Source organism: Dendropsophus ebraccatus, chromosome 11 (genome assembly GCF_027789765.1).
Source record: "Dendropsophus ebraccatus isolate aDenEbr1 chromosome 11, aDenEbr1.pat, whole genome shotgun sequence".
Classification (NCBI taxonomy): Eukaryota; Metazoa; Chordata; class Amphibia; order Anura; family Hylidae; genus Dendropsophus; species Dendropsophus ebraccatus.
In genome coordinates, this window is record NC_091464.1 from 41,101,941 (window position 1) to 41,115,404 (window position 13,464).

The 13,464-nt window shown below is 42.4% G+C and overlaps 1 protein-coding gene across 1 annotated transcript in view; it reads left to right on the plus strand.

Annotated features, from left to right (window-relative positions):
- Positions 1-818: 818 nt before the first annotated feature.
- The window catches only part of SPAG5 (sperm associated antigen 5), a 34,075-nt gene continuing 21,429 nt past the window's right edge, over positions 819-13,464 (plus strand). Inside the window, exons 1-9 of the mRNA XM_069944884.1 lie at positions 819-839; positions 911-1,042; positions 1,911-3,031; positions 5,840-6,020; positions 8,221-8,340; positions 9,331-9,423; positions 11,119-11,253; positions 12,457-12,576; positions 13,095-13,187. Coding sequence (XP_069800985.1) covers positions 819-839; positions 911-1,042; positions 1,911-3,031; positions 5,840-6,020; positions 8,221-8,340; positions 9,331-9,423; positions 11,119-11,253; positions 12,457-12,576; positions 13,095-13,187 — 2,016 coding nt within the window. The remainder of the gene's footprint in view (positions 840-910; positions 1,043-1,910; positions 3,032-5,839; positions 6,021-8,220; positions 8,341-9,330; positions 9,424-11,118; positions 11,254-12,456; positions 12,577-13,094; positions 13,188-13,464) is intronic.

The following is a 13,464-nucleotide window of genomic DNA, read 5'->3' on the forward strand; positions in this document are numbered from 1 at the left end:
GCACCAGAAAAGTGCATTTGCACATTAACAAAACACATGTCAGGAAACAGGTGTCTGAATGAAATATTAAGGGCAACTTTATAGTCATTGCCGCAGAGCCAAGCAGAGAGTACTTATAGAACCAGCGCAGAACACGCCGACAGGCAGAGAGCTGTGACTAGGACACCACCCACAAATGTGCTTATTGATTCCATTTAACAGCAAAAACACATCTTTATTATATTACGTCACAGTGAACAAATGCATGGCTTTCAACAATATATTCACATATATATATACCAATTCATGTGACACAGAGGCAGGAGAGACTGTGCACGTTCACTTATTTACATAATCCTTACCAAAATCCGCAGCATCCAAATCACCTGATTTTTCGGTTTCATTAAATAGTAGTTTCTTCCTTCTTATTTTACTTTTAGACATTGATATAAATGAAATATGTGGTCCCCAGGCAACTCTGTCTCTGATGAAAATCCGGTTCTGTCTGCACAAAATGTAAGTGAAGTGTTTTTTTTGTCTTTTAAAGGGCTTTACCCAGGCAAATTTTATTGATAGCCATTAATTGCTGATTATTGGAGCTTCCCGCATCCCTGCTAGTCAGCTGTTTTGCTCTCCCACTACAAAGTGAACAGAGCTGAAAGCAGACAACACCATTCACAAAATGGTGACCAGGCCTGGTTACTGCAGTTGACCTGCCATTCATTTGAATAGGAGCTGGGCTGCAGTAACACAGTGCTGCAATTACACAGTAAATGGAGCCATCTGCTTTTTGCCTCATGCACTGTGACATGCAGGCACCAAACGGCTGACTAGCTATAATGAATGGGGCGTCTGATCCTGTAGGTTAGCTTCTATGTTCACTGTAAATTGTGTGTTCTTTTCTAAGTTGTAATTCCATGTTTGCTATTAGGTACATGGTAAATCTTTTGGACGAAATCCCTTAAAGGTTCTTTCAAACCAACATCCTGCGGAGCTTGATCCAAATACTCTTGTTAACAGAAGATCTTCTCAAACATCAAGTCTCACCGCTGTTACAAGCAAGGTAAATGCTCAGATGGAGCTTTTATTAAAGGCCTGCATAACTTTAAACCGTGTGCAAAATTAATTTGAGAGAATTATGCTGCATTTACACTTATCGTGCGAATTTGTGCGATAACGGTCAAATTCGAACGTTAATCGTACGTGTAAACGCAGCGAACGATCGAACGACACACGATAAATCATACATTTTGATCTTTCATCAGGTCATCAAATCGTCGTTCATCGTACGTAAAAAATTTGCAAATCGTTCCGTGTGAACAGTCGTTCGCCGATTTAACCAATGTGTGAGATAGGCTTAAACGATCGCAGTGCGAATATCCGTACGATATATCGTACCATCTAAACGCTGATCGTTATAAAAAAAAAATCGTAAATCCGACATCGCTAATCGTACGATCGGGCCAATAATCGTTACGTGTAAACGCAGCATTAGGATTGAAGTTTAAAGTTCAATTATGAGTTGGCTAAAATAATTGATTGTTGTAAATCCCTAATGTGCTGCTGTTAGCTTATGTGGGAGAACAGAGCTAAAAACTTGAGACTTCGTGCAGCAATTCTGATTCCCTAGGGATGCGGCACCTGGAGGGGGATGTTGTCATTGTGACATGTCAGAGATTTGATTTGGAGGCATCTGGGTGCTAAGGGCCCTATTACACAGGACGATTATCGTGCAGAAAATGGTTATAGCGTTCAAATTTAAGCAATAATTGGCAAGCCAAACAGCCACTATTTATGTAGCAGTAGAGTAGACACAGGGGATGCTCCTTTGGTGGCTACAGACTTGTATGTCCTTACCATTTTATGTCATATAAAAAAAATGTATAACTTTAGAACTGGTGTTAAACTAAAGATTTGACTGTTTTCCATAGGAGTCGAGATTCGGCGCTGGCACACCAGTCAGTATTTGGACTGACCCTTGTGACAGGGAGAATTGGACAGATATTTCACAAGTTGAAGCCAGTACTTTAAAGAAACTACCTACTTGTTCTAATTTGGAGAAAGTAGTTTCAGGAGAATCGCTCACACTTAGTCGTGAAAACCATGATCAGTTTGATCAGTCGAGTGACACTTTTGCACTGTCACAGCTTACAGATGTATCTGAAAGCCAGCCAGCAAGCAGTGACAATGATAGTCCTACATGGCAAATAAATGTTACTGATGGACTTCCCAGAGAGTCATACAGAATGATCAGCCAATCTTCCACTGTTACACCACAAAAGCTACAAGAGTTAAAGACCATTCCTGCGTTGGATGAGTATACATGCCAAGATAAAACTTTTATCATAGACCAGTCACAAAGCAAAGATGCACATCTGGTCCACTTTCCTGAAAGTTCTCTTAATTTGTCAGGTTCTGTGATATCTTTATTCTCAGAAAATCTTGATTTAAAAGATCACATTAGGGAAACACAGCTGCCGAGTGGTTTGCCAGAAATACTTGACCCCGTAGTCAGTAATTCTGAAATGTCTCTCCCTGAGACTTTACTTGAGGACTCTCTTGCAGACCTGGTGGTGTCTGATCTTGAGATGTCATTGTGTAGATCACAGAATTGCATATCATGGACACCCATTGTTGAGGTTCCCACAGATCATCTTCTGATAGGTGATTGCACACAGTTAAACGATCCAAAGTGGCCTTCTCCCATCCCTGATATGGTATGTCAGCCTGCCTCAAACACTGATCAACAAAATGTCATAAAAAATACCCCATTTACTGGGAGCTTCTCCACTCCAAAACTACAAAGTCATTTAAAGGTGCATGAGATCCTATTACTTGGCAAAGACACCTTTAAAAATGTAACTCCAAGGATGTTAACATCCCTTCATGAAGTCGGGACCTCTATGACTCCAGTATCTACCTCCGAGGGAGTGACCTGGACTACACCTATAATGCTCCTAAACAAAAGTCTGAATACGTCTGGTGACGTTCTAGGGAAGGGAAAGAGAGGTGCAAAGGATAATGCCTCTGAGACTGACTCTGTTCTATGGAAGTAAGTAACACGTACTAAACCTGTGTTAAAATAAGAGACGAGGAAAAAATGCACTGTTTCTAAATCTTTGTCCACACAAGTACCTTGTGGACAGTGCAGCATCATTAAGATATGCTTTAGTGCACCTTCAAAATTGTTATAAGTTGTAGTTTTTCCATTGTTAACACTTCCAGAAATGCTTGCCTTTTGTAGCTAGGTGCCTACTAGAGATGAGCGAACCTGGAGCATGCTTGAGTCGATCCAAACCCGAACTTTCTGCATTTGATTAGCGGTGGCTGCTGAACTTAGATAAAGCCCTAAGGCTATGTGGAAAACATGGATATAGTCATTGGCTGTATCCATGTTTTCCAGACACCCTTAGAGCTTTATCCAAGTTCTGCAGCCCCTGCTAATCAAATACCAAACGTTCGGGTTTGGATCGACTCGAACCCGAACCCGGTTCGCTCATCTATAGTGCCTACACCTATTTAAAGGGAATCTGTCGGCTATAATTCACATTCCAAGCTGTTGGGTCAGGAAGACACACCTGGAGTCTCAAGTATGGGAGGGGATGGAGGAGGTGTTGCAGCTTGCTGCACTTCAGGAGCTTGGAAAAGAGCTTTGGCTTTTACTATACAATTAAAAGCATTTTTCTACATCCCAGAATCACTGGGGGGGATATATAGAAAATACCATGTCTTCCATATATAACAGCATCAGTAGTTTGGAATGTGAATTGTCTCATAGATTCTCTTTAGGTATGGCTTGAAAAGTCTGTAGCAGCATTTGACTCTTGTCTCTCAGTTGAGCTTGTCGTTAGACGGCATGCACAGTGGGAAATGCATTCTCTGTCAATGGGGTTGTATGGAAGAAGGTGGGTCCCTATTGTGACCACAGTAACCACATCCGATCCACTGGAATGCAGAGCGCTGGTGGTGCAACCAACCAAAGTGAACTACCCCATTGAAACTGCATCACAATGGCAGTTGCATTAAGGTACACTTTAATCCAGTTCCAGTTCTCAAGCACTGTTGAGAATTGGGTGCTGGAACGTGTTGCCACAATCAAATAAAACTTTTTGTGGAATTAGATTGAAGTTTACTTTGATGCAACTGCGGTTGTGGTGCGGTTTCAATGCAGTAGTTCACTTTGGTTGGTTTTACCACCTGTGCTCAGCATTCCAGTCGTTCTGATGTGGTTCCTCTGGTCCGACTAGGAATCCACCTCCTATTGATTGCTCCTACATGTTTTATGGATGATCCTGAGCCCTGCTGCAGTGGTCAGTTTGTTATACGTAGAGTTTTGCCCATCTCCTTTGCACAACCCCACCAGGTGGGTGTATGGGGACCTCCTAGCACTTTTTCTATACACAACTATTGAACCCTACATTATTGCACTAGGAAGCACCCTTCTCTCCCCGCTTTCTGCCAGAAACAGTAGCACTTTTCAGTTGGCGGAGTCTACTATTGCAAGCGAATAGGACTGAGCTGTAGTAGATGTAGCCTGTGGATAAGAGTAGCAGTATATCTGATAGAGAGCAGCCATATATTTCTAATCTAATAAAACACTGTTAAAGGGGTTGTCCAGCGAAAATCTTTTTCTTTCAAATCAACGGATATCAGATGATTATATAGACTTCCCATACTTATTAGCTAGTGTATGTCATGCAGGAAATGTTGTTTTCTTTTCAGTCTGACAGTGCTCTCTGTAGACAAAACCCCCCCAAAGAAAAAGAATTGTGTATTTTTTATTTTTCAATTCCACTGCGCATATAATTTTTTTCTGGTTTCGCAGTGTACTTTATGCAAAAATTCAGCCTGTCATTGCAAAGTACAATTAGTGACGCAAAAAATAAGGGCTCATGTGGGTCTGTAGGTGTAAAAATGCAAGTGCTATGGCCTTTTAAAGGGGTTGTCCGGCGATAAAAAATTATTCACAGAATAACACACATTACAAAGTTATACAACTTTGTAATGTATGTTATGTCTGTGAATGGCCCCCTTCCCCGTGTTTCCCCCCACCCACGCTAGACCCGGAAGTGTGGTGCATTATACTCACCGCATCTCGTGTCGTCCACGGTCTCCGATCGTCAGCAGTGACGTCTTCTTCGGGAGGCCAGCGGATCTTCCCGAGTGCCGGCCGCCCTCTGCAGCGTCATCCGAACCTCAGCCGCGATTGGCTGAGTACATGCTCAGCCAATCGCGGCTGAGCGGCTGATGACGCGGCCACGTCATCAGCTGCTCAGCCGCGATTGGCTGAGCACAGTTATGCTCAGCCAATCGCGGCTGAGCTTCGGATGACGCTGCAGAGGGCGGCCGGCACTCGGGAAGATCCGCTGGCCTCCCGAAGAAGACGTCACTGCTGAGGATCGGAGACCGTGGTCGGCACGTGACAGGTAATGTATAGCGCACCACACTTCCGGGTACACGGGTGGGGGTGGTGGGACACGGGGAAGGGGGCCATTCACAGACATAACATACATTACAAAGTTGTATAACTTTGTAATGTGTGTTATTCTGTGAATAATTTTTTATCGCCGGACAACCCCTTTAAGCACAAGGAGGAAAAAATGAAAACGCAAAAACGAAAATTAGCCCGGTCCTGAAGGGGTAAATGGGGTATTCACATCTTATTAACCAGATCTGTTTAGAATCTCCCAACAGCAGTATGTGTGAGCTGTAATAGATATACACTGCAGTAACTGATGTAGTTGGGCCATTAGAATCTTTCAGACTTGAATTCTGTCTTTGTTGCTTTAGATGGAGAGTATTTGGGGCCACAATCTATGATAAAGGTGGAGTTTTCAGATGTGTCCATTTTATCTTCCAGCTTCTCCAGGGAGGCCCTACGTGACTCATCTCGAGAAGAGCTGATGGATCGTCTGGAAGGCACGCTGATTGTAGTTGAAGTGCTTTCTCGGCAGCTGCAATGCTGGCAACAAAATGTTTCTTCTAAGCCGTCTGAGCAGAGGGATTGCTCTACACAGACAAGTGTCACTTACACCAATACGGTAAGGGGCAGACTACCCACTAAAAGGGGGTGGGGGGGTATGGAGCACTTGGCAGGAAATAAAAGTGCCTCTCTCCAAGTTCTGTCCATTAGTTTATATTTGTAGCTTTTTAAAAAAAAAAAAACACTTCCAGTTTTTTTTTTGTTTTTTTTTTACAGTACAGGTTTTCAAAGGAAATGCATTAAAACGATTGATTTGCCTTACATTGGAAGTCACTGTCAGGGGTTCCAACATCCAGTCTGATCTATTTGTCAGCACAAAGGGCAGACGAATGTAGTGTAACCTTTACCGGGTTAAAGGGGCATATATATATATCCTGTCTCATATAGATAGCAAGATTGTGTATATATTGTTATGGATGCACATTAAGAGTGCTGTCATATTGACTGTCTGCTCCAAAATTAAGTTATAAGTTTATAGTGCGCACTCAGAATCAAACACCCTGACACATTGATGGTTAAGGTAGTTCTCCTTTATTCCAAGATGGCAACCAGTTTATATACCCTGGGAGCGTGTATACTTCTACTAAGGCTCGTGTCAGTACTTCATTGGCTGAGGTACAAAAGGAGTTGGCTACGTAGCACTAATGTTTACTAACGTAAGCTGTAATGAATGTAAATATCCCTACTTGTTTAGAAGGTCAGCGCCATATTGTAATGGCTTCACAAAATATACAAAATATCACATCCTTAACAGTGTGTGTGTGTGTGTGTACAGGCCCGCTTCTGCCATGAGGCGGAATGAGCCTTCCGCCTCAGGCGGCAGATTTTGCGGTCTGGCAGGTGGGCGGCATTATGTCCCCCCTGCTGTCATTTTTGTTAAGTATCACTTAAAGAAGCAGTTCACTTTTTTTTTTTTTTGCCCCCCCGGGTAGCCGCTGTCATGTATACTTACATAAGATGATCGGTGTTCCGTCCCGCGGTGCCGTTCACATCGGGCGCGCGCTCACTTCCGCCGGCTGCTGCGAGTCCTCTTCTCTGCCCAGTGATTATACGCCGGAAGTCACTCGCTTCCATGCATTCTCTATGGAAGCGCGTGACTTCCGGCGTTCAAATGACAAGGGAGAGAAGAGGAGTCACAGCGCCGGCGGAAGTGAGCGCGCGCCCGATGTGAACGGCACCGCGGGACGGAACTGACCGACGGGAACGGGACACCGATCATCTTATGTAAGTATACATGACAGCGGCTACCCGGGGGGGCAAAAAAAAAAAAAAGAACTGCTTCTTTAACAAAAATGACAGCGGCCGCTCACCTGTCCCGTCGCCCGTGCTCTCCACATCCCGTCAGATCCCGCGATGTCACCCTGCAGCTGTCACGGACCTCCAGGCTGTGGTGAGTGCCCGGGGTCGGTGGGGGACGCGCTGGGGTGATCGGGTCGCGCGAGACCCGATCACCTCACTCACTCACTCACTCACTCACTCACTCACTCACTCACTCACTCACTCACTCACTCACTCACTCACTCACTCACTCACTCACTCACTCACTCACTCACTCACTCACTCACTCACTCACTCACTCACTCACTCACTCACTCACTCACTCACTCACTCACTCACTCACTCACTGGATGTGGAGACAGCGGAGAGCGCGGGCCGGCTGCGGTGTGGGACAGGTAAGCGGCTGGCTGCGGGGCGGGGGTGATGCCGGCCATCACTCGGGGCGGCCGCCTGAGGTTTGCCTCAGGCGGCAGAAACCCCAGAATCGGCCCTGTGTGTATATAAAAGCAGAGTGGTGGTCTGTAACCTTGACAATGAGCTGTCAACAATGGGAGAAAAAGAGCAAACTAGAGCATAACTATATTAGTTATGATGAGAATATCCCTTTAATGGAATCTATAAATGTTACTTGTAAATTTTACTTACACACAAGTTTTAGAAGTATACACAAGTTGAACTACTGCAGACACAATGTGTGGCTTTCAAGTTGCTGGCTATGCTACTGATCTGATTTACTAAACAGAAAATGTTCACTGCCATGCTTTGTATTTCTCAACCAATTTATTAGGGAATATCGCACACTCTACACAAGCATTACCCGCATATACAGTTTTGCATGACTTAACCTATAGCAAATGTGTGTGCATCCAAATTGCTATTCACCTCACTGTGCACATCCCGAATGGTTTGCATCTTGTAAATAGTTTTTCCTTGCCCCCGCCCCCCTCCCAGTACTGATTTTTCTAACGTATTGCTTGCAGGATGAACAGTATTACCATGACTTATATCTAAATGCTCTGCATAGACTTCAGTCCATGCAACAGAGTCAGGAGTGCGAGGATACATTATGCCAACACCTCAAAGTCGCTTCTGAAGCTTTGGTAAGTTAGAGATACGGTTAGGGATTAGATAGCTTTAGTGGAAAATTTATAATTTTGACAGATGTTTCTGCATTAAGATGGGTTCATATATAATATTAATTTAATTTTAATTTTGATCAGTATTTTTTATTTTTGTTTTTAGTGAAGTATTGGAAAGATTTTCTGTTTTGGTCAGTTCCTGGTTTTGTTAGAAATGCTGCGGTGCTGAAACAGCCCTAAAACAAATAGGCAACAGCACTTGGCATTACTACTCGGTCAATGACTGGGCAGTGTGTGAATTTACAGAAAACCCTTAGACATTCAACGCTGTTTTCCAGGCTGGGACTCTCAACTGAGTACTGCTTCCCATGTGGCTTAGGGATGGGTTGAGGTCTGAGCCCCTGGACCTCCACAAGTCAAAAGTGGACCTATTGGCAATACCTGACAAGTCTATTTTGATAAATAGATGCCATGCCCATGAAATAACTCCTGGTTCACCAATTTTTATAGCTCTGAGCTATGCCTTTCCCCCGTTCTAACTAGAAATGTATGACTTATTAACAAACTGGCATTTACAATTTTGGGTGTGTCCCTACACTGTCTGATACTATCCAATCAGAGCTGACTGTGCTTAACTGTGTAGGAACACTCTCCCTACTGGTAACACCCAGTTGGTTATTGAGTCATGTATTTCTAGTAATAACAGAGGAACAGCACATCACAGAGCTATAGGAGATGTTCCAAAATTGTTTGATATGTCTTGCTTTAGTGTCCTATCATTCTATCCCACTGAAATAAGCTGAATGAGAGCCCCTGGAACCATGATAACTAGTATAGAAAACAGATGTGAGTATGAGGTGGGAAAAGATGGTATGAACAACTACTTAAACATTCAGAACTAAGTAAGTCAAATATTGCAGCTCCAGGTATAGTGAGATCTTATGTATAGCACATAACCTGTAGTCTGAGAGGAAAATTCATTTAATTTGATCTAAACTTTTTCTGTTACAGACATCGTACAAGAAAGACGCTTCATCTGTGATTGAGTTTGCAAAGAATCTGTATGAAACTACACAGAAAGAAGGAGTGGACTTGGAGAAAGATGTAAGAGGTTACAGGTGGTAATGGGTTTTATAGAGCTTAGAGGTTGTCCGAGAAAAATTTACTTTTTCTCTATCCACAGGATAGGGGAAAAGTATGAGATTCACTCCCTTTCTGAATTTTACTTTCCTCATCTCTTTTCCTGAAGGCTTTCACACTCCTTTTGTGGCAAAGTGGGAGGAGGATCTGAACATTTCCTTTACAGACCAACAGTTGGATAGGGTGTTTCAGTTTACTCACAAATCCTCGAGAGCCAGTAAATTTTAGGAGACCGGATATAAAATGTTACCTAGATGGTATTTTGTACCCACTAGATTACATAAGATCTTTCCTGATGTGCCTCCTACTTGTTGGCGCTGTGGAGTAGAGGAGGGAACATTGCCTCATGTCTTTTGGTCCTGCCCTGTAATACGCCCATTTTGGTAGGGTGTCCATGACTTTTTAGCACTAAATTGCATTATTATATTCCAAATACCCCAGCCGTCTTTTAATTACACCTTTCAGATATCCCTACAAAACGATACAAAAAGTCTTTATTAAAATTACTAGTCAATGCGGCTAGAGCCTGCATTCCACCTCACTGGAAGTGTAGGAACCCACCTATGGTGGGTCATTTGATCCACTAGGTGGAGGATATACCGGGGATAGAGTCGCTGACTGCATAGTTGCAGGAAAGTTCTGATAAATTTGATTCTGTTTGGAAGGCTTGGACAGTCTTTGAGGGGTCTACGGACTCAACATTTGTTGACTGTTTTGGGGCTGCCCTGAAGACAGTCATGTGGGTGGTTCAGGTGTCCTTGTTATCCCCCCCCCTTTTTTTTTTTTTTTTTTTTTTTTTTTCTCTTCCTCCCCTTCACCCTTCTTTTCCTCCCTTTTGCTCTTTCCGGTTCTATTCAACAAGTATTTTGTTGTGATGGCTGCTTTGATTTAGAGGCCTCTATAGTTGTTGATCACACTGTGTATTCTTGGCTACTCTTACTGATTGTGTAAGTTGTTTTGGATATCCAAATTCATGTTTTGTAGTCTGTACTTGTTTCTTTTGCCTTGCTTGTTCTACTACCAAAAAAAACTTTAAAAAAAGTATGACATCGGGGGGGGTCCAAACTCTGTACCCCCCGCCACAGTTAGGGCACATGACTTGGCTCTATTCATTCCAATTGAGCCTCACGTCACTCAATAGGAAGGAATAGAGCCGTAGGTCACATGCCGTACCCGCAGGTCTATTTATAACAGAAGCCGGAGGCCAGATACCTGAGATTGCAGGGGATACAGAGGGGAAATGTTATTTTTTTCTAGGACAACCTCCTTAAAGTCTGGAGACATTTTGTGGCTTACAAAGTTGGCTCGTCTTAAATATTCTTAGGACAAGACGATAGTTTGTGCAAATTTTAAATAACTTTGACACTACGTGCACCATGACTGTGACACTTTGAATGGGCAACACACTTTATCAGGTTAGTACCAGAAAGAATAGTAAAATGTGCTACGCCTGGCATATATTTCCTCATTAATAAAGAGGTAATCACTGGGGGATGCATTTTTATAGGTATATATGGGGATTTATATGTATCAAAGTAATTTTATACATAAGTGTCTGGGGTTTTGTAGGTTTGCTAGTTAATGGGTACGGAGACACACATTGTAATGCAGGTTGCACGTGTAATAATCACGTTGATGAAATAACCTTTTGGATTCTAGATGAGCCATTGTAGAAAGCTTTTAACACAACACATGAACATTTTGGAGAAGATAAGACCGAAGCTACAGGACACTCTGCTTCAGAGGGATGAAATGAGAGCTCGCATGGAAGAAGCTATACAGGCCAAAGAAGCGGTAATTGAACCTTGTCACTGCCCATCTATAGTTAGAAAATATGAGTACCCTGAAACACTGCAAGTGTTCAAACAAGGGAGAATGCGCCTCATTTATTAATTATGGCAATTTTAAGGCCGCTATGCCGTCGTTTGTCTGTTTTTTCACGCCACATTCATTAATTTGCCCCTAGTAAATTTTGAAGGCTCTTCCACAGGCCAAAACTAAAACTTGACCATCCTGCCACATTAGAAATAGCTGTTTTTTAGAATAGAAAACCTGTCAAAATTACTCTTTGCTTAAAGGGGTATCTCAGTGCTACAAAAACATGGCCACTTTCTTCCAGCGCAGCACGACTCTTGTCTCCAGTTCAGGTGTGGTTTGCAATTAAGCTCCATTCACTTCCATTGAACTGAGCAGAAAAACCTGCACCCTGGAGACAAGAGTGGTGCTTTCTCTGGAAGAAAGTGGCCATGTTTTTGTAGTGCTCTAACCCCTCTAATCTGTCGGTTGTGGTAGGTTTTAAAGGACACTTATTGAGTTGTGTCAAACACCTTAAGAAAATGTGCCGGAACACTAAACCAACAGAAAAAAAAACAACAATAATTTGCTGTCTGGAACACTTTAACACGTTAAATTTAACAGGGTTGTGATTGCAAATAGCTTTGTTATACATATGTTTAGTGTGTGTGTGTGTGTGTGTGTGTGTGTCTCTTTCTTTCTCAAACTGCAGTCCATGCTCCCTCCACGTCCTTATTTTATTTTATTTTATTTTTCTCCCCAAAAAGAGACCTACCACAGGAAGTAACACATGCAGTCCCAAACGGGTGTAAACCATGGCGGTAATCTACACCTGCTCCATAGCAGGTTAGCAGGTGTAGATTGCGGAGCAGGTCCTGCCAGCTTTTCTCTAGAGGAATGCACCTCTTAGTAAATCCGACAGGGTATTTAGGGGTGGGCTTTAAGACTGGTGTATGGGTACACTGGTCTTAATAAATGTCTTCCTTTATGTATATGGATTTGTGGTAGCCTGTTAAGCCATTGTATTCTTAAAGAAAGTAACTTTCTGTATACAGCACCCAGTTCTGGATTATAGATCCTGACATCAGTCAAAGTATTCTGTTTGGTTTTTAACATCACTATCATACAGTAGACCTACAAATTATATATTTAAGCCTCAAAGATTGATGTGGTTTGACTTTTATAATATCTTTTTGTTCTCAGGCCGACCAGTGTCTTCAGGATCTTGAGATCCATTCTTCAGCAGTAATTTCTCAGCTGCGCCAAGACTTAGAATCTGAAAGACAGCTTTGTGAGGCTTTAAAGGAGGCATTTGAACAGCAGGTAATATTTATGGTATCTGTTCAATTGCTTGTGCATGTGTGGGAGTGGGTTTTGTTTTTTTTATTTTTTTTATTAAAATTTCCAATCTGACTAGTGAAAATGTGAGCATGAGAGTAAACTGATGTAAAATCTGTAGCATCCGAGTGAGTGAAAATCAGTACTTTTCTGTAGTATTTTATCCCCTGTTTGCACTATTCTTAGGTATTGCAAGGAAAACATCCACTCAGTGCTTTGGTGGATATAGATACATAATATGAAAACCACAGTGTGGGGTATGGGACCCGAGGTACTCACCAAACCTTTTGTACATTATGATAAACACTAAACTGTTCTGTGCGTTGTGATGTTCTTAAAGGGGTAATCTCGTAATAAACATCCCTTATCCACAATGTTTGATTGTTGGCAACCCTATCAATTGCCAGTATATTGGAGGAGATGTACAGTGACACTCCATAGCAATTGACACTCCATAGTTTGTAAACTCTGAATAAAGCTTAAATTGTTTTCTTCCCCTAAAGCGTTCCTACAATAAAGAATTGGCAGAGTTTGCACGTAGGGCGTCATCCGTTTGCACTGAGGAGGAAGAGAACCAAAACCAGATGCAAAAGCAGGTAATGAGAAATATTCTGGGCCATATTTCAGAATATTCACAGCATTGAACCTGGCCTTAAACATTGGCTAAGAAAGCATTTGTCTATATCCTCTGTTTTTTAAGATATTTTGCAAAACTAGAGCATATTTAGTTCTAGTAACTAGTAGTTACTAAAAGGTTAAAGAAAACAGTTGAAATGCAAATTTTTTTGTCTTGCTGTTCTGTGCATCTCATGGTGGGCCATCTACACTGTCTTCGGCCTCATAGATGGATCCTGTAAGTCTCAAATTTTATTT